Here is a 22,247-nt window from a genome sequence, read left to right on the forward strand (position 1 = left end):
GGGCAGAGATGCGGGCATGCCTGACCCTGTAAGATGCTCACACTCTTCATGCAGAGGCATCGTGAGTCCCAGGAAAGCACCAGGAAAGCGCGGCCTACACACACTGATGAGGGTCACCCGGCAGACTTGGGGGTGCATTTGAACCTGTCCGAGCCCCCAGAACGCTCCAGCTGGCCTATTCACCAGAAGCAAAGACCCTGGAGCCAGGCCTGCTCTACAGCATCCTGGCCCTGTGCTTCCAGGCAAGTTATTTCACCTCAATGGGCTTATGTGGTGAGAGAATAACAGCACGGATCTCATCGGGTTTGCGTGAGAACCAGGTGAGTTCATGTACGTAAAGCACTGCTAACAACGTGGGACACACATTAAGTCTTTCATAAGTATTAGCTTTTATTACTATTGCTGCTGCTATTCCTTCTAATCAATATTGATGAGACTATAATTATCACATTTTCCTGTACTGGAATGTAAGCTTTTCTCACACTAAGCAACGCGCATCACCAGAAAAACCAACAGGAAGATTTTTATGAATTATCTGCTCTCACTCCTGTCCTTACACCTGTCATGTGAGACAAAGACCTGGAGAGTAATGGAGCACGCTTATCTTTTCTGCACGCAGGAAACTGATGGCTCAGTGAGTATTTCACAAGCGCAGCCATGGTGGTGCAGGCAGAGGGGTGTGCAGTCCAATATTGTCTCTACAACTTTCCAAAGCCCTGACAGCCATGCCAGGAAGTGCCAGCCTCTCAGATGCCCTAAGTTCTCCTCTTGGACCAAACAGATGTCTTTGCATCCATTAAAGATTCTCTCTCCCTGAGTTTACCCTTAGATCGTAGCTCTCGGGAGCTTCTCTTTCCACCTGCAAATCCTCCCTAGTCTTAGAGTCAAATCTGTTGTGCTTTAAAGACTCTGTTTGCAATTAATTTCCACCCTCTCAAAAACTGACATTTTGCAAAAACAGCATAGCTCAAGCATAAAAGACAAGCCACATGTACAATTAGAAGGCCTGGATGCTGAACTTGACCTTCCACCATTTAAGTAAAGTCTGATGTTTAGAAATATAGGTGACCTCCAAGCACCATTTTCTGTTGTTTTTTTTTTCTATTGAGAACCAAGAAGGCAATGCTCTGGTCACCTGGGTACAAAAGTTCAAGAAGAGGTGCCTGTATACTGATGGACTCCAAAAAGACTCGAGGCTCCAATCAGTGCAACTGGAGAGCATGATCCAGATACCAAATAGTTTTGGTGGGAATGAGGTCAAGCCCTCTTTCTCAGAAAACAGGTTTAGTTGTTTTAGTAGACTGAACTTTTAAGAAGCAGGAAAATTATGCAACCCCTTGATTCTCTCTCTCTCCTAAGTCAAGCAGAGCTTATGCTGTGCAGGGCTCGTGGGTGAGTGAGTCTGTGTGTGAGGAGGCCGCAGGCAGACACCCAAGGCACATGTGCTTCTAGGTCAAAATGAGAAAACAGAAGTGTCTTTTATTTACTTAGGCAAATATGGCACCATCAGCAAAGGAGTCCAGAAATACTTCAGAACTCACACCACAATGGGTAGGATGTCACTGGAGAAAGGGACACCGTCGGTTTTTCATAGATATTATTGCAATCGACTTCCACAAATGGAAGGCAAGGGCTGTGACCTCCACTGAACAGATAAGAACAGGGAGGCTCTCACTGGTTTATGTCCTTCCAGAGCACTCAGAAGTAGGAAATGGAAGAACTAAGACCTGAACCTGAGTCCTATCACAAATACACACCCACACAGAGCTAATTTCAGTGAAGATACTAGAAATTTAAGAATATATTTCTGAGACAGGGAATTAGGGCTCAAACTATAGTGTGAGAAGCAAATTAAGTGACCCAAGTTAAAATATCATCAAGTCTTAAAAGGACTAATTAGAATCCTAAAGCATACACTCCTATGCGTAGGTGATGTGTGTACGTACATAAGCATATGTGTATACACATGCATGCTCCGTGTGCAGGGAGAAATGTACCCAGAACCTGGCTGCAACAAACATCGACCACAGACAATATTATTCTATTTTTATCCCCATCCAGTCCCCACAACCTCAACGGTTGGATTATTCTGAAGCAAATCTTAGCCATCATGTAATTCCATCCCTAACTGCAAAAGATAAGGTCTTTCTCTTGACATTATCACAATACTGTTATCACACACAAGGAAATAAAAATGGGAAGATATTTTATAAGTAATCTTCTGAGGCAAACCCTTAGCTTGATGGGGAACATATGTGGGTTCAGGGAGGGGCCTCTCTGTTTAGGATGGTTGGAGGCAGGTTAGCTTTATTAAGCTAAACTTCTAATTCCTAGCTGCATGTTCTTTCAGAATAAGCAGAGAGCAGTGCTATGGAGTAACCAGGAGGGATACTAAGCCTGCTTGAAAGGGTTGGCATTTGAAATAAATGGAAAAGTAAAGAGAGGAAATTGCTTTGGCCAGGCCCTTGCTACCAGAAAAAGCAAACACACACACACACACACACACACACACACACACACACACACACACACACACTCTTTCCCTTTTCTTCCCTTCATCCTCTTTCTCCATATCACAAGCTTCTGTCATTCAATTTTAAATCATTCCTACTTAAAACATCATCCAAAAACAAGGAACATTAGCACTGGTAAGTAATTAGCATAGTATTTCGGGAAAATGAGCTTCTGTATTCTGAGTTCTGAGGCGGCTGCACCCCCCTCACGTAGCCTCAGAGGCAGGCAGGCGGGCAGGCAGCAGCCGGCAGAGCAGGGGCAGGCCCGACGCCACTGCCCTGTGTTCTGCGGTGCTGCTTGCTCACCTGCACCTGAATATAAGCGGGCCTATTACTGCCGCACACAACAGCAGCTGCATTATCTTAGTGTGCCCGACGTTTAGGTGAGTTTGTGTGTATTCTGCTGAGGAATGGAAACTTGTGATAAATGGGCTTTAGCTTGTTGTGTGGAATTAGCATAAATTAATCCCTCTCCAGTTGCAGCCTAAACAAGGTAGAAGCGTTAAGGAAAGTGCTGAGCAGTTTATTTGCCATCATCCACACACAGAGTAAATAAAGCATGGGCATATCAGTACTGTAGGTGACTCCACATTTCCTTTTTTTTTTTTTTTTTTAAGAGATGGAGTGGGGAAGGGGTGGAGAGAGAGAATCTTAAACAGGTTCCACACCCAGCACGGAGCTGGATGTGGGGATCGATCCTTACAACCCCGAGATCCTGCAGCTGAAGTCAAGAGTGAGATAGTTTACTGACCAAGCCACCCAGGCACCACTAACTTCACATTTCTAAGTCTGGGCCCTGGCACACACAGTTTCTGAAATCCTGGGAGAACTTAGAAATGCAATGAATTATGTTCTATTCATGAGGACCTAGGGTGATTATAACAGCAGCACTGCTACAGAAATGACAATAGTCTTCCTGTGAAAAGTGACTGAAAGATATAGTAGAGTGCTAAATAAATGCTCACAGCCTGTGTGCACAGCAGCAATCTCAAAACGTCATGTCTGGGGTGAAGAAATTGATATGGTCTCATTTTGGAATCAGATTCTGAGTCTGCCACTTGTGGGCTTAAGTGACTTAAATAGAACCTCAGTTCCATCATCTGCATAATGGAGATAAAACTAAGTGCTAGTTTTAGAAAGTTGTGAGAATAAAACAAGATGGAATTTTTATAGCACTTGGCATAGTGTCCAGCACATAGTACATACTCAGTATTTGTAACACTGTCATATCATTGTTAGTCCCAAAAGATGGTGAGAGTCCTATGGTTAAATAATTTTGGAAAGTGGTATATACAGCATTCCTGAGGATTTGCAATCCTCATCAGTAATTAAAAGTTCACAGCTGTCCTAGGGGGCACTTGGGTGACTCAGTCAGTTCAGTGCCTGACTCTTGCCATGATCTCAGGGTTGTGGGATCGAGCCCCATGTTAGGCTCTGTACTGGATGTGGAGTCTACTTGGGATTCTCTCTCGCTTTCCCTTTGCCCACCACCCCTGCCTCTAAAATAAATAAATATACCTTAAAAAAAAAGTTCACAGTAGTCCTGCAGGAAAGAAACTCATTGAACTCTATACCACAGTGTTTCTGAAACTCATATGGCCACAGCCCCTTTGCAGACCAAGGTGACACACAACACGCTTGAGGAAAAGCTTTACCTGGGGTACCACTCTCCCCTTTGCTGCAGCCCTCCCTTTTGTTGAGTTTATTTCCAAGTTGTAGCATCAATAATGTGGTGGCATTAGCTGGTGAAACCATGCTAAAAAACCCTATAGTTCTTTGTATTCACTCTCATTCCATCAAAGGGACTTTCTTGGAGAACTTCTACCTGCATTCTGACTCTGAAACCCTGAACTACATTTTTAATCTATTTCTACATTTCTAATCCAAAAGTTAGTGTGGTCAAGAATTTACAAAAGCAAGTTTTCCAAATCTTGATTTTCTTTTTGGCTCTCCTGCCTCCAAGGCAGAACTATGCTGGGCTTTAGTAACATGCCTTGAATATCACAATCCATGTGGTCTGAAATCTCTTTTTCAGAAATTAAAGTGATATGGGAATGGCACAAAGTTTATTTAGAAAACAGAAAGAACAAAAGGTTTTCATTTACAAAGCATTCTTTCTTGGCCAACAGGCCTTTCTGTCAGTTCAAATCCAAACCCAATCATGACAGTCTTTTTTTTTTAAAGATTTATTTATTTATTTATGAGAGAGAGAGAGACAGAGAGAGAGAGAGGGGGGGGGGCAGAGACACAGGAGGAGGGAGAAGCAGGCTCCATGCCAGGAGCCCAACATGGGACTCGATTCCAGGACTCCAGGATCATGCCCTGGGCCAAAGGCAGGTGCCAAACCGCTGAGCCACCCAGGGATCCCCTAATCATGACAGTCTTAAGGCCTGTCATACCCTTTTGGGATGAAACCATGATCCTGGAGGCCTAACGGCCAGTGTGAGGATTCCAGAGAAGGCTGTAATGACCAGTGAAGCATTGCTGCTGGTTTTAAACTGAAGATGAGTCTTCAAGAACATCCAGTCATAGAGTTTAGGTCACTTGGTCAAGTAATGACAACTATGGGCACCTCGAATACCAAACTTAATTGTAATTGACAGGAAGAGAAAGATGCATTTTAGTTTTCTAGGGTTGAAAGTCAACAAGAAATCCTGTTTACTTTGTAGTGTTTCTCAAATTATAAGTTTACAGACTACCTGATTCAGAATTACCTGGAGAATGTGTGAAAATGCAGTCTCTTAGGCTTCAGTTAAGAAAAAAAATATCTGAGAATCAATACCAGAAATCTGTATATGTAACACACTACAAATGTCATTGTTATGCATACTAGTTTGAAAGTACTACATGTTAGGTCCCACCTACTATTATTCATAAAGCAACCAGTCCTTATTTTTAGGGTATGCCTGACCTTTATGTTCTCGGGGTCACTAACACAAAATGAACAAATAAAAACATACCCCTTGATTATTAACAGTCGCTTAATCTGGTTATGACTTCAGGAGAGCCTGTGAGACTACCTAAAAGCATGTGAAGTCTCCCCCAAGAGAGTGTGGAAAGTGATCACATTGCTGGGTCAATTTTCTACCCTTCTCTATGTCCAAACCTTCTGCAATTTGATTTTGAAGGTTTTTTGCACCAAGAGGTGAAATCTGTTTCCTCATCCCTTGAATCTGGGCTAGTATTATGATATCCTGTGGCCATGGAATGAAATGGGAATGAGGGTGTGCTGATTGTAAGCGAGGCTTCTGCACTTTTGCTCTCTCTCTCTCTTGGAATCCTATCATTATCATGTATGAACATGTCCAGAGTAGCCTGATAAAGTATGACATACCATGTGTAGGAGAACTTTCTCCTAATCAATCTTGTTCTAGAGCAGTGTAGAGCCAACAGCCGCCCATCACCTGGGGCAGCCCAGCTAAGACCAGGAGAACTCCCTACCTAATGACCAATAGCTGACTGTAGACACATAGTGAGCACAGATAAAACCAGGACCATCGAATTAATCCATAGACTCAACGGCAATAAATAAATGCTCCCTGTCAAGCCACTGAATTTCTGGATGGTCTTTGTTACACAGCAATAGCTTACTAATACTGTCTCTGTTCAAAACTCTTCCCTTTCAACTGGGTAAACATTCAATTAACCAATTCTTATGTTTGGGCTCTACATTACTCAATTCTTGCTATGGATCTCTGCCCTCATTGGCAGGGTGGCAGGATATAAGTAAGATAATCCTAACTATTCTCTTCTAAACCACAACACGTTAACTAATGAAAAGGAAGGCTACTGAAATTTATGCACACATTACAGATATAATCCAGGACAGTTCTGGTCATTCTAGATATAAGAAACTCAGTGTCTAAAAGGTAGGTCCTCATAGGTTTTGGTGTCTTCTTTGTCTTTTATATGTGTTCTCCTGCCTTCTGTTTCCTGCCAATTTCTCCGGACAATATGCCTTGCCTTTCCCTTGGGGAACTGTATCTCCTGCATCCAAATTACTTATTACTTCTACTTATTTCCAATGTGATACATTTTTGTACCCTGTCTCTGAATTGTTCATCTGATCATTCCCTCTTGACCATTTCCCACCCAAGAATTTCTAGAAACATCCTCAGGCTGGGCCAACTCAAGACAGTTACCAAGTAGATATTTCAGGCTTTTTTATGGGTCCAGAAAAATCTTAGAAAAAAAAAAAAAACAACGGAAAAGAATCTATTAGAAACTAAAAAGCAACCTCAGTGCTGGCCCCTAGTATATTTATGAAAGCATCACATTCATGTAACTGCACTGGGGAAAGGGGGATGTTTAGGTATTTTGGTACCTATTCTTTCTTGCCATAACACCATAATGGCTTAGCAGTTGTCAAAAGCCACTGGGTCCACATGTTGTGAAAAAGTCTAAATATTTGTGGAGGAAAAAAATATATATATTTATCTGGGGGACAAAAAAGTAGAAGAAAGGAAAAATACTACTAGAATGACTTTACTCACAAAGACTTGTAAATAACTGTGTAGATAACAAGGAAGCCAGAGACTAAAGGGACGGATGAATTTATTGGCCGTGGAAGAATTTCACTAGCACTAATTTCACCCCTAAATGGAAAATGTTATTGCAACAATTTATTTCACTTTACAGTTCAGAGCCTCACAACTCCACAAAGTGGCATCTGCATCCATAATGATGTGGCTTACATTATATTGTATTTTTCTAAGCTTCTCAACTAATGCTAATTCTGCCTTCAAGTGGAAAGGATCCTTCGCAATGTGAAACTGTCAGGCAGAAATCATGCTGTTTCCTGATCTAGGTTGAAATTCTGGTTCCTTATCCCCTCCCACGTTTACTCATAACATATCCAAGGGAAGCAACTGAAGCCCGGAAATATTAATTCTCTAATATCTCTGTGATAATATCTTTTTATTACACCAAAAAAAAAAAATAGAAAAGAAAAGAAATTGAACCAGTCAGCAGCAACCACGGAGGGCCAAGATCACACAAGATAACAGTTTTATTAAAAACCCACACATACCCTTGACAAAGGACAGCTTTCCTAAACCTAAAAGCTTATATCAGGTGACTGCCAGACAGACAGGAGGGGGTAGGAGCAGTTACTGTGTATGTATTAAAAATTTTTTTTAATTCAACCTGGAATTTGAGGCTCTTCCTTTGAGAAATATTAACCTTTCTCATTTTTTATGATATGTATCCAAAACTCTAGAAGAGCAGAGACCCCACTGGAAAGCTGAGGGTGGAAGGGCACCCAGATTCTCTAACACATGCAAAATTACAGGGAGATGCAGATGTATCATTTTCTGCTCACACTAGCACATTAATAGCATCTAGATAATATAATTTGTTCAACTTTCATAAAACTCATGGCTATTCAATTACATCTGCCACTAAGATTCTAGTTCACTCTTTAATCATTTTTCAACTGCCTCACAGTCACAGCTCTTGGCTGCCCTTTGCCATTCATCTAAGTTATGGATATAGTAGATCTCAGATTCAGAGACATGCTCCATTTTTTTCCCCTTCCTCCCACTGTCATCTACCCATTCTGCCAATTAGGTTGGCTCCAGATATGCAGAAAAATTAGATTTTAATGTTTATTACTAATTTCCTCCTACACCTAATATCACAGACCCTTCTTTTTCAATGCATGCCTCTCTTTTAGTCAATGCCCTGAGCTGTAAATCAGATTTATTGCTGGTGAGAGACTTGCACCTCCCCTTGTTATGCAGATGGAGGTGTGTCTCTGGAATGTTCCAATGGAGTGGTTGGTAAACCTGGGGATAGGCCTAGCCGTTTATGCATCATCAGAGGCACTTGTTAAAAACACAGATTTCCAGGTATTATTCAGTGGGATTCAGATTCAGGGTGTGTGCAGGGAAACCTGAAAAATCTCCGTTTTTGCAAATCTGCCGAAATAACCACAATAGAGTGGGGGGCAGGGGAGGGAAATAAAACAACAAGAACAGTTGTTTTATCACTGGAATCATCTATGCTGGTTTATATGGAGTCTTTCCAACCATATCTCTTTTGAGGGAATGATCAGTTCCAGCCCTTCTAGGTCTTCTAGGTCCTCTGTGGAGCAGCCCCTACACTTAAGTTTTAGTTTATCTGTCCAATAAATCACTCCTGTGAAATGCAAATCATCCCCACAATGCTGTTGTTTGTAATTTAGTGTGAATCAATCTAGTTAGGTTTTGTGTTCTCAAATAAGATGCCAGTGTTACCCCTTGCTTGCTGGATGAGCAAGTTCCATTCTTGTACGGAATCTCTCTTCTTCTACCTTGAAAGAATCAACACATTTTTAAGTTACTTTCCCCCATTCCTACTCTCAAATATCATCATTGAATTTATTCATGACCACAGGTCCTCACAGCACACAGATAAACAGGGTGTGAAGTAGCTTGAAAGATTTGTACCAGCAATTAGGGCTTTAATCTATCCACTGCCAGCCTACCCCTCCTACTCAGGAACTTGCTAAAAGGTGGTAAATCAAAGCTCTGAGTTGAATGTGCAGTCTGCTCCTGGGCTCACCTGAGTTTCATCCTCTTATTCCCCAGCCTTGAAGTGGGGTTTTCCACTCTTATGCTTTATGACATCAAACCCAACATGAATCTTTGGCAATGCAAAAAGAGGCTCCTACTTCTAGGTCTCTATTTCTATCAGATAAATTATCATCTCTTGCCTCTTAGGTTAAAAGTGTCTTGTAAAATGCGTACATACTCTGATAAAAAGAGAAATGATTATTGACTGATGCCCAAACTTTTTATTTAAAAAATCCTTCCATCTGCCCCTTCTTTCTTTTTCCATATTCATCATACTTTGTAATTTCAAAGAAGCATTAATGAGAGTTGTCTCACTGGTCTGTGTGGATGATGAACCACAAAGTTTATAATATAAATGAAGTATCAAATAATGGCAGATTTGATTTCCCTGAATTTATCCCTCTCTCTTTCCTCTGCTCATAATTTTCCCTTCAATAGTATACCAATTAGGATATCTAAGGATATATATCTAGATATTCCAAACCATGTCAAACTATGCATCACTTTGTACAGAAACCACATGTGACCTTGCTCTGCCTCTGCTCAACACAGTCCCTCAACCTGGTATGCTTATTTTCTCTTTCTCTCTCTCTCTCTTTTTTTTTTTTTAACTCATATCAACATTGAGGCTCATCTTTATTGAACCTTCTGCATGGGATATTCTTCATCTTCTTTATTTAGAATTAGTAAAGCTTCATGCAAATCATTTTTGTGCCTCAGGTCAAGCCAGTGTGGATTGAGTGAGGGTCCTAGCTCATCTCACATCCTCAGACGAACCAGGTTTTTTTTTTAAAGGAATCACTGCAAAGTGAGGCACAGAGTCATGTGAGGCGTAAGACAATAAATCTGAAATGGACCTCGTCCTTCAGTAAATTCCAAGTTATTAGGGGCAATGAGAAAACTATTGGCATTTCAAGGGTATTTTCTTAATAGCTCAGGCTTGTTCTTCCATAAGGACCTGCAGAGATGAAATGCTCTGCATCAGATTTGAAGCCTTCTAGTGAGTCTTACTGGAAAAACTCTCCCTGGTATGACATCATAGCTCTTAAAATGTAGGAGAGTCGAGATTCATAAAAGTAATCTAAATAAACAAATAGTTGAAGGCCAGGGTAAAATCACGGATGAGGGAGAGCTCTGGGGAGATGTCACAGAAGATGTGAAGAAGGGTCTAGTTTGATGGGGTCAGGAGAGTGCAATCAAAGCTGTTGATCCTGAGCTCTGCCATGAGGTGAGGCTGCTCTCTGACAGGGGAAACACTCCTGCCAGACCAAGGCTGATAGGTAGACTTGCTGCAGTCTCCTTCAGGAATAGCCCTCCTGCAGGTCCTTCTCTCTCCATCTCTAGGTTCTCTTGTTCCAAGACACAGAACTCTAATTTTTCTTCAACCTAGTAATTTCTCACAATGTGTATGTAAATGATTATAATACCTCCTGAAGGGATACCTGACATAAGAAAAACACCAAGATGCATTTTCCTCAGATGCTTGTCGGGTAAATGAAGGCAAGGCTCCCCTCACGGGCTATTTGGTAAGAAAGAGCATGTCATGGAACAGGTTCACAATTGAATAAACGGCACAATTTACAACTGAATAAACTAAAGATGAACTGAGGAAAGGGGATTTTTAATCTCTCTCTCTAGTGGTTATAAACTGATTACATACCTAAATACTTATAAAAGTAGTAGTTACTGAGCACTTAATATGTGCACGTTCTCTGCGAGGTACAATAGTTACCATCATCATCATCAGACAAAATAAGTTTTAAAAATCCATGTGAGTTAAGAGAAGGGATAGATGATATCCAGGTAAGAGTCTCTAGAAAGACACCAGGCAAATGTTGGTGAGTTGAGCCTTAAAATACAAAGAGACTTAGGAGATGGAAAGAGGTGGCTAATGGGGGAGAAATATTCCACTTGGGAACAGCATGAGCAAAGGTATCCTTCAGTCAAAATACCAGTGTTTCTAGTCCCGGACCCAGCTTGATCGATTTCTACTCCTGGGCTGTGTAACATCATGGCCTGTGTCCACTCAACACAGCTGCTTTTAGGTCCCAAAAGCCAAAGAGAGCTATTCCGCTCATAGCCCTCCCTCAACTTCTCCTGAACAGCTTCTCATTCTCACCCTCTTCACATGCAATTTCAAATCCCTTTTTCCCTCAAAGAAAATTTCAGAAACACAGTTATCATGAGTGGCTGGGCTCTCAAGAGGAATTGAAGAGAAAGGGAGAAGCACAAGAATTGATAAGAACCAAACAAGGACAGCATTCTATGTTTACCTCAGTGTAGACACCAAAGCTAATGAATTCCCAGGTAGACCATGGGAGGAAACAGCCTAAAGCCAGTCTCTAATGCCATCCAGACCTAGAAGTGCTTACCTGGTGTTCCCATAAAAGCAAACAGGGAACTGAATTTAAAAAAATAATAAAATAAGGCCAGTAAATTCCTGAAAGGAGACAGTTCTTTTTCCTTGGAGACAAACCAAATTACGCACTGCCTCTCTCACTAGCAACACACTCTGGCTCAAACATTTTTAAAAGAAGGCTGCTGAACATCTGCTGGGCAATTAATGGAATGCAGCAGCGTGCTGTAATAGTCCCTGGGAAGGTATTAGCAATCCTGCTTATGAGACATGAAATGTTGCAAACAGTGGTCCTCTCTCTCTCTCTCTCTCCTTTGCTCTCTCTCTCTCTCTTTTTTTTTCAATTTTTATGTCCTCCTGCCTGCAGGAGGGATGAAAAGAAGGGAAAGGGAGTGAGGTAGAAGTTTGGCATCATATATTCTTCCTCACTGTGTCCTCTTTTCCCCTGGTATCTTCCTCCTCCTCTTCCTAGCCACCCAAATAAGAGTGTGCTGATTTTCACTTACAGAAATTGAGGCAAGTGTCTCTATCCACTGGTCTCCCACCTCAGTGTCCCCCTTTTTCTAGGTATAAAAGGAGAATACCCTCCACAGTCTTAATAGACATAATCTACTACTCTGTTCAAATAGTTTACAACAATCCAGATGGGCCAGGGCTAACGTAGGGGCACTCTCCAGTGGGAGACTGATCCCTCACTTGTTTCACTTCCTCACCAGGGGCATTGAGGAGGGCCCATCTTCACATAAACCTTGTCTTTTGTGGTGAAAGTCAGCCTGAGAGTGATGCTGCACCTTTGTGTGGGGCCAATTCTATCATTCTTTTGAGGAACCTGGCAACACTCAACGCAGCCAATTTCCAATTCCATTATCCTGTCCGCCTTTGATGTCTTCTCCCCATATTCTTCAAACTGGAGCTGATTATTCACATACAAGGCTACATCTACTGCAGGCACTGAGCCAGTCATCATAGGAAGATCAATAAGGCCAGTTATTGAGGTTTGGAATTATCCTGCCAAAAGGTCCTACTATTCCAATAGAGAAGAACCGTGAACAACCCATAATGGTTGGAAGTCAAGGACTTTTCTCACTTTCTCTCAATTGCCTAGTCTAACACTGGGGTTTGGCCTCAACTGCATTTTTATTTTAGTCTCTTGGTAATCCTGCATCATACTGATCTCTGTTACCAGGTGTCTTTAAATCTTAGGGTGTTTACATGAGCTCCCAGTAACATAGCTTCCTTTGGCCACCCTCTTCTTCCCAGAGATCAGAGTACTGCTTCCCAAGTTCCCAGTGATGGAATGAACTATGAACATTAATTGGAGAAGTTTTCCAGATCTTCCCAACTTTGCTATCTGGAACTTACATTGGTGGAATTAAGCCTTCATGGTTATCGGGAATGGACTTTCTTTCCCACATGAAACTATGAATTCCACACGGATGCCTTTGCATGCCTTTGCTGTGTTGGTTTCCCTGGCCAGGCCCTGGCTAAATCAGCTTCAGCTAATTACCACTTTTTTGATCCCTATTTTTCAGCCTGATCTCTGCTCTACCAATGGCCATTATAGGGAAGCTTCCTTAAGTAACATCTGAAATAAGGTTTCAAATTCAGCAAGATATTCAGAACCATCTATAGTGTGTGATGTGAAAGCCAGTTAAATAAAAATCAAGCACATAAAATAACTGATGGAAGAGAAGTATGGCAGGAAACAAATGTGTGAAATGCAGGTGGCCTTCAGAGCTATAGGAGTGAGCTTAGTTCTCTGCCTAATTTAACCTAAGATGGTCCCCTTTCTACCAGAGGCCCCTGGTAAACAGTAGGGGACTTCTTTCTAATAAAATCAAGTTACTCCACAGCAAAATATGTTGTCTGAAGATAGCATTCATTTAGAAACTGACTAGCTGTAAACCAAATTTTGTACTACAAGGGATGGTCTAGTTGGCCACATCCCTTCAAATCCAGAATTCATTATGGAATATCAGGCTCAGTTGTTTTTTACCTCTAAACTGAAAGGGAGCAAGTAGCTCTAGCTATTATAGGAGAGGATGATAGATTCAGTCTGCCACCTAAACAGGCTGGGCTGTCTAATTAGATTAATCAGTAAGTCTATTTAATATTTAAAAAAACCTCAAGTTGTTACTTTGCATTCATTTGAAAAATGTGTCAGTGGCTTGACTATCAGGATGACTACCACTGATGTTTTTGAACTCTGCTTCCTGGGATAGCCAGCTATATGTCATTGCCATGTGTCACCATCATTCACCAAAGACCATCATTCACCAAAGACCACAGGTCAACCTTTTGGTAGAAACAGCTAATCTATATTTTCAAATGCCTTGAGAAAAACTGGCAGCTTTCTTTCATGTCTTAGGGTTAAAGGGTGCTGTCTATGTTTTGCTAAATTGTTTTCTATTTCTCACACCTTCTCATTTTCTTTTTTAAATTTTTAAAATTTAAATCCAATTTGCCAACATATAATACCCAGTGCTTATCTTATCATGTGCCCTCCTTAATGCCTGTCACCCATTTCCCCATCCTCCCATCCACCTCCCCTTCAGCAACCTTAGTTTGTTTTCCAGAGTTAAGAGTCTCTTATGGTTTGTCTTCCTCTCTAATTTTTCCCCACTCAGTTTGATCCCCTTCCCTTATGGTCCCTTTCACTATTTCTTATAATCCACATGTGAGTGAAACCATATGATAATTGTCTTACTCTGACTGACTTATTTCACTCAGCATAATACCCTTCAGTTCCATCTATGTAGATGTAAATGGTAGGTATTCGTCCTTTCTGATGGCTGAGTAATATTCCACTGTATATATAAGCCACATCTTCTTTATCCATTCATCTGTTGAAGGACATTGTGGCTCCTTCCACAGTTTAACTGTTGTGGGCAATGCTGCTATGAACACTGGAGTGCAGGTGTCTCATCGTTTTACTATATCAGTGTCTTTGGGGTAAATGCCCAGTAGTACAATTGCTGGATCATAGAGTAGCTTTATTTTTAACTTCTTGAGGAACCTCCACACTGTTTTTCCAGAGTGGCTGTACCAGCTTGCATTCCCACCAACAGTGTAAGAGGGTTCCCCTTTCTCCACATCTTCTCCAACATTTGTTGTTTCCTGTCTTGTTAATTTTAGCCATTCTGACTGGTGTAACACTTTCTCATTTTCTTCATGGCATTTTCATCAGCAATACAATTCAGAAAGTAGCATTTGTTAATTTGTTCCCTGCATGGCTTCCTTTCCCCAGTGATGGAAGCTTCATGAAGGTACAGACTATCCTACGCTGAAGACATTGCTTGGTTGAGTTAGCAGGTGCTCAGTAAATGCCTGTTCACTGGATGAATTAGGATGGCAGGCTGGAGAATACAAAATCGGCCCTCCTCAATCTTTCTAGCTCTTAAGAGTCATCCTTCTCAAGGGATACTCTGAATTGGTCACACCTCATTCAAACATCTTGACAGCTTCCCAGAGCACACCAAAGTAAGTACAAACTGCAGCCTGGCATAGTCCACACTCCCCTTCCATATTCCATGCTCACAACAGTGACTTTTAAATATTTGTTTTATATTTTTAAGGCAGTGGAATTTTTTTCTAAACAAAGTATTTCATGAAACCCTAATAAACAAACAAAAAAGATATTATCCAAACAGAAAAGAGGTCAGCAGCTAACCTGCTTGGCTTTCTTCTAGGCCTAGGCACTCCAGAAATACAAAGAATGGAGAATCTCCAGAAATCTCTAGAAATCCAAAGAATGGAGGTGGGAACTGCTGCTATTTCCACTTATCCAGCATCCCCAAAGCCCTGGAGACTTTCATACTCCTTCCTTGGGGTTTTGGTGCCTGAAATGGACTCCTGAGGTCAATCCTTTCCATCCTTTCCCAAAGGCCACCTTCTCCGTGAAGCATTGCTGTATCATTCTGACTACTCACACTTTCTTTCTGCTTTAAATTTCCTATACAACTTTGATTGTTAATAATAAAAAAAGAAGGAAAATAATAGCTTACTATGTGCCAAGCACTACTCTGAGTGCATTACCTGAATTAACTTCATCCTCATGCAATCTCATGGACATAGTGCTCATGCCATTTCTAAGCCTACAAGAAATTAGGTCTCTTCTTAAGATCTACATGGCAAGTAAGTGAGGGAGATAAGACCAATGATCTGGCTGCAAAATTGTAGAATCTAAGTGCTTAAGTATATTGCCTTTCTATATAAGCATTTATTCATTTTGCTCATCAAGATACCCTGCCATTGCCCACTTTCTGCACCACATCACACCACCATGACCATTACCATCAAACTATACCGCACCACAATCAAATTATATGTTTTTTGAGGATAAAGACTATTTCCTATTGGCCTTTGTATTCCATGCAGCACCAGCACTGTACTCTGAAAAATAAGTACTCAATAAATATTGTTAATTTATTATTAACATAATACAATAACATCTATTTCTATACACTCGCAATTACCTGAATTATCACTGAGATTTCTATAGAGCCTTAGCAGGAGGATCTCCCCCGCCCCAACCTTTTCCAGGTGAAGAGACAGAAGCTTAATGCTACTAAGATCATGCATGGCTCATTCAGGATTAATCTTGGTTAGGGCCCTGTGCAACTTGTGAGTCCTACTTAATCCTACTCATTATCTCAAAACTTAAAGAAAGAAAATTCTTCATAACGTAAACAACTGAAAATAAGGTTGTGCAGCAAGATCGGAAAAAAGTTATTTGTAAGGTTAACTTTATTTTTGAGACTTCTGTTGAGATGCAGCATGCCATCATTTCAGGATTAAGTATCTAGTTGATTCCCTGACAGTTTTTGCCAGCGACTAGGTAAGAAATTCACCTTATTCTGCTGTCTTACGAGTCCCTATTAGGGCAAAAATGCCAAGCAAGGGAACCTCCAAAGACTGGTGCTCTTATTTGTCATGAGCGGTGCCATCATTTCATCTATGCTGAAAAGGGAGACTGGGATCCCTCTGTGCTAGAGCCACCAGCCAGAAGCCAGGGACCTGGAAACTGACCTGCTGTTAAGTGGGCTGCGTGGACAAGGATTTGGACCCCGGGCTTCAGCTCAAAGTGCACTGAGTTTTGGTTGAGCTTGTGGATCAGCAGTTCTGATATCTGAAAGAAGAAGTGTTACAATGAGTGCCACCAAAATCGCCATATCAAGTATAAACAAAAATGCTGAGAAATATTGACTGTAGTTACCAAGGCATTCTAATATTATACCTGTGAATTATATAAATGAGTCTTGTATGATTTTGAGTTTTTATTTTTATTTTTTAAAAGATATTTATTTATTTATTTATTCATTCATTCATTCATTCATTCATTCATTCATAAGAAACACAGAGAGGCAGAGACATGGGCAGAGGGAGAAGCAGATTTCCCATGGGGAACCCAATGTGGGATTCTGTCCCAGGATCACACTGAACTGAAGGCAGATGCTCAACCACTGAGCCACCCAGGCATCCCTGATTTTGAGTTTTATTCCAGAATATGCATGCATAATGATTTTTAAACCATCATCTGAGTTTACATCCTCATTGCTACAAAATGGGACAAACTCTTAGTAAACACAAACATTTCTGCTCTTAAAAAGTCATCCTGTGTTTTCCTACAGAAGTCACCCAGTTGTTGTTTTTTTCTTTTTTTAATATTTTTCATTTATTAGACATTCAGAGAGACAGAGAGAAGCAGGCTCCATGCGGGGAGCCCGACGTGGGACTCGATCCCGGGTCTCCAGGATCACACCCTGGGCTGAAGGAGGCACTAAACCGCTAAGCCACCAGGGCTGCCTTCACCCAGTTTTTTGAAAGAGCATTTGTTATACATGGACACTTAAAAGAAGTAATTATGTACAATTTATACATTCTGGTAAGATTTGTATGCATTTATTTTACTTTTTGAGAGCAGACTCCATCTTATTCCTCTCTATGCTTGCTTCCCCATCCCCTAATTGTACCCTGTGGCTTTCACAGAATAGATACTTTATGAATATTTATTGAACGGTAAATATAGTTCCACTAAAATAATAAATTATACAGTTGGAAAAAACTGTAAGCACAGTCTAAGTAATGCATGGGCTGATCCTGGTTTCCTGCTTAGGGACATTAGCTGAGCTGCTCTCCGCTGACACATGTGTACTGGGCAGACCTCTGGCATTCCAGGCCATGAAATATTTAACCCCAACAAAGGGCAAAGAACCATGTTTGGGTAATAACAGCATAAGGACAGGTTTTATAGAAAAGGTAAAACTCTGTTCTGTTCACTTGTCTAAAGTAGAAAATCCAGCTCAATTTTCTTATCCTTCTGAACAATTTCTGAAAAACTATTAGGGAAAACTATACTCCTATTATTTTTCTAGACTCTTTATTTTTAATATTTTATTTAACATGCTATTGAGGTCTAATTAGATGCTTTCTGAGCACCATTTTTTCCCCTTTTATAAAAATTTGTTGAGATTCATTTAGCGCAGTGAGTTGCCAAAACAACACCTTTGATTGATCCTTTTATCAATTAAGCAGGGCCTGACGGGCTTGGTTTGGATGCAGAGAGTCACTGGCAGACCCTCCGATGGGTAATGGAACTGAACTGCCCTACAGATGAACTTCTTTGCTTAACAACAGGAACTTGGGATGACTGGCGGTGACCCGTGGTTGAGCACCTGGGATCCAGTGCAAGCTCAGCATCTCAAATGCTTTCATTTGGCAAACCATGCAGAAAAACAAGGTTGTCACACAATTATGTTGAAAACAACTTTATCCTATATGTTTGGCTCTATATTACTCTTTTTTTCCTGGGCCCTGGGAATCTTCTGGAATGCTCCAGCTTTATAGAGACAGATTTCTAGCACAGACTATGTAGAAAGTTTTTCCTTTGTGATCTCTAAAGTATTGCAATATATAGGTTCTTATTCTATCTTATAATTCAATTGGTAAGGTCTTTACAGGAATCCGACAGGATGTTTGGTAGAAATTAATCAGAAAGGTTTTGGCTAACGAAACAGACACACAGACACACAGTCAGAAATGTGTGTGTGTATATATGTGTGTGTGTGAAATATACACGTTTACATACAAATATATATGTGTGTATGCATATATACATTTATTTTTGCAGAAAAATATTTTTATTCAAATGGGAAAGACTTGTCAGAAGTAATTAAAGAATTGCTCTGTTTTGCTGAGTCCATCATGTGGCCAAAAGGGAAATATGTATTCGCAAGAGAAAGATCTCTCAACTAGTTGAAGTGATATTTATTTCTTATTCCTGAGGATGTTTTTTCCTCAAGTGAGAGGTACAAATAACTAAACCAGAAAGTAGGGTTCGTCAGAACAGCATATTTCTAATTTATAATCTCCATGAGAGTTCCTTGTGAAAAATAATTAACTTCTTGGATTTGTTTTGGTTTATAGCATTGGTTCAATGGATTTATCTGTATCATTTACAAAATTAAGCAGGCTATGCCAAAATAATCTGGTATGTTTCATGTATTTAACTTGCATCAAAGGACATGCAGTAAAGAACCCGTATCTGTGGGAAAGAAATTATGCACAAAAACAAAACTAAATGAAATGTACGTTGCATACAATAATCTCAATTAGAACCATGTAATTCTCTACTCAAATAAACAAGTAGGAAACTGTTGACAGATTTTCATAATTTTAAATGTTTTTCAAGCCACTTGCAGAATTGTTTATTCTGTATTTTTCCATTAGATCATGTGCTGTTATATATTTTATATATAATATACATAAATCTTACATATGCCATATATATCACACATATATATTGAACACGTTATATTTGCAAAGTTGCACATTTCTGTCTTTCTAACATAGCATGTCTTAGGTATTAGGGCTGGTATCTCTACGTAAAGGCCCATGGAGCTTACAGGACATACCTAAGTTTACTCAGTTAATATTTGAAGAGCTGACACCAGACTTCAGTTATGTTTGACTCCTAATCCTGGGGCATTTTCATTAGAAATATTTTCCTTGAACCAGCTGGCAAAAAAGAGAGAGCAAAAGATATGGGGAAGAGGACTGGCTGACCAGGCTTAGGATATAAAAAAAAAAAAAAAAAACAGAAAAAAACCTGCAGCATTTCATTAATTATGCTGCCATCTCTTATTCATCTGTGAGATGCACAACTTGTAACACCAGTCCCATGTCAGCTGACCAGTATGAGCTCCGTGACCAGGCAATTGCCAACCCTATCCTCTGGACTGCCACATTCTGTTCACCAGTCAATATAATTTGCAACATCTGGGAGAGACTTTGGCTATGAAAGGAGTGGAATAAATTGGAATCTGTCAGACAGGTGGCAGCGGCCTAAGTAGGAAGAACAAAACCTTGCGTGATAGAAACTAAGTGGGATAATGTGTGACTGCTGGGACATTGAACTGCTAAAGCCAGTTCAATATATTTATTTTTCTCTCTCCATCCAGGGAAAGTGTGTTGTCTTAGCAAATTTTACGTATCCTTTGTGCTGTGATCCCTCTTCTGCTGCTCACCAACAGAGTCCATTTTCTACTCTCCTTCAGCTAAATAATCATGACCAAAGAAACATGTTATTCTTGGTATCCGCCTACTGGTAGACTCTGCCTGGGACTCCAGTACAACCAGTTCCTACTGCAATTAAAGTACCAGTTAAAAATGCAGTGGGATGCAATAAAAACACTTGGAAAGCCACTATCTGCAGGGCGTAGCAGGAGGGAACAGATTCCCTTCTGTATCCTCTTCACAATGTATAAAATTTAGGTATGGCAATCAGAACAGGCTAGGTTAGGCTGGGGTAACAGTGTTAAAGACACAATTGGTCACATGGTTCTGCTACAGAAGAGGTGCCTGGTGCCACCCTACCATGTATCCAGAAGGAAATGAGCTGGAAATAGCCAACAGCAGTGATGGTTGCCACACAAAGAACACATTTGACACCTTAACAATGTTTAATGAAACCAATAGGAGAAAACACACTCTCAGATTATATGAATGAAGTGTCAAACATTGAAACGTGAAAAAAGAGAAGTTTAAGAACAGAGCAGTTGGTAAATTTATGGAACATATAAGCCAAATAAGTGGTACAAGGTGAAACTCTAGGTGCAAAATGGTCTTTGGCAGGTTTATCAATGATAGAGCTATACTGGGCCAAAATACTAACATTTATCTCTGAGGTGGGCAGGAGGATGCAAACCCTGCTGAACATAAACAGCATTCTGGTGCCACGTTCAGAGATACTTACCTGTAATGACCTTGAAGCTGACCCACTGGATCATTCCTGATCCTGTTACATTATTAAGCTCCTTTGAAATAGCAGTTGAAGAATCTTCCTTTTGGATTCAACAAAGAAAGAACTTTCCCAAATCAATCATACAGCCTAATTTTTGGATTAAATCATGGGGGGGCGGCGGCCAATGGAACAAACACTAATTCTAGTTAACACTAGCTTACCCAGATCCCTTCGTTCTTAGCACAAAAGAATCATCTTGATTAAAGTGACTAAGAAGTTGCCTGGGTGATATACTGAAGAAACACATTGGCTATACATATTTCCTGTATTCCCCATCACCTGCTCTAAATTTCTGTCTCCCTTTGCCATATTCCTTCCAGTCCAACTCTTAACCTAATCTACTCTCTTTCTTTTTTTTTTTTTTAAAGAATTTTATTAATTTATTCATGAGACACAGAGAGAGAGAGAGAGAGAGAGAGAGACAGGCAGAGGGAGAAGGCTCCATGCAGGGAGCCCGATGTGGGACTCGATCCTGTGACTCCAGGATCACGCCCTGGGCTGAAGGCAGGTGCTAAACTGCTGAGCCACCCCGGGATCCCCACCAAATCTACTTTCAATGATAGTTTCCTGCTTTAATGATCTTCCTCATTAACTCCAGAGTATTTCTATGATTCAATTTCCCATGTTAAAAAAATATGAACAGGACAGATTATGTGGGTAATAGTCTGAGATTATCAATTATAGTTCATAATGAATCTTTAATTCCTTAAAATGTCAATTAGACTGTTCCATTTTCATAGGCACCTTTCCTTTTCTCTGGATTTTGGTTGTCCATTGGTCAAAGCATATGGTAACAGAAAGAGCCAAGGAGGAAATTCAATGTTAATGGTTGACAATTTTTTTCATATCTTTTTGTTTCTTTTAAATGTTTTCATGCCCTTTAAGGATTCTGCAAGACAACATGCAGGCTCCATATCTCTCCAGCACAGTATCGCAAATAATCTTGACAGAACATGATGGTCTTTCCTCCCTCCAGGAGAGCCAGATACAAATCTGCTCACCTCTGAGGACTCAGAGAGAAGCACAGCAGTACAGGCCTGGGGGAGGGGGAGGTTGCTCCATACCTGAGCAGCTGGGGCAGCAGGATGCACTAACCCTGATGAGGTCAGCTAAGGGCAAGTGAGTCTTTTCTCACTCCCCAGAGATCTGAAATAAAGACTGGTGGAACCCTTCCAGACAGAGGTCACTTGATTAACCCTGCCCACGTTATCCTGATAACAAGGTCAAGTACTTCTCACTGTGAGGAATTTTCAATTTATTTCACAGACAAGATAGCTTGATCTGAGCCAGCATGGCTTCTCCCCTGGGGAAGCTAAAGGGAGGAGAGCCCAGAGCCCTTTGCAGAGGCCTCACCCTTGCAGGCTTCCAGGCCCATCTGGCTGGGGTCCCTCTTCTTTCTCTGCTGGGGGTTCTGCGTGGAAAGCTTACAAGCAAGGAGCCAGAGCATTAAGAGAGGGATAAGGTCAGCCCTTCCCAAATTCCATCTGGGATTTGGAGTGCGGACCTCGAGGGGGCTGCGGGGA

At 40.8% G+C, this 22,247-nt stretch overlaps 1 protein-coding gene across 5 annotated transcripts in view; it reads right to left on the minus strand.

Annotated features, from left to right (window-relative positions):
* Positions 1 to 22,247, minus strand: part of SORCS1 (sortilin related VPS10 domain containing receptor 1) — a 514,957-nt gene that overhangs the window by 14,968 nt on the left and 477,742 nt on the right. For all 5 annotated transcript variants that reach the window (XM_025467149.3, XM_025467148.2, XM_025467150.2 and 2 more), the window contains exon 24: positions 16,452 to 16,551. In XM_025467149.3, coding sequence (XP_025322934.1) covers positions 16,452 to 16,551 — 100 coding nt within the window. The remainder of the gene's footprint in view (positions 1 to 16,451; positions 16,552 to 22,247) is intronic.

Source organism: Canis lupus, chromosome 28 (assembly GCF_003254725.2).
Source record: "Canis lupus dingo isolate Sandy chromosome 28, ASM325472v2, whole genome shotgun sequence".
Classification (NCBI taxonomy): Eukaryota; Metazoa; Chordata; class Mammalia; order Carnivora; family Canidae; genus Canis; species Canis lupus.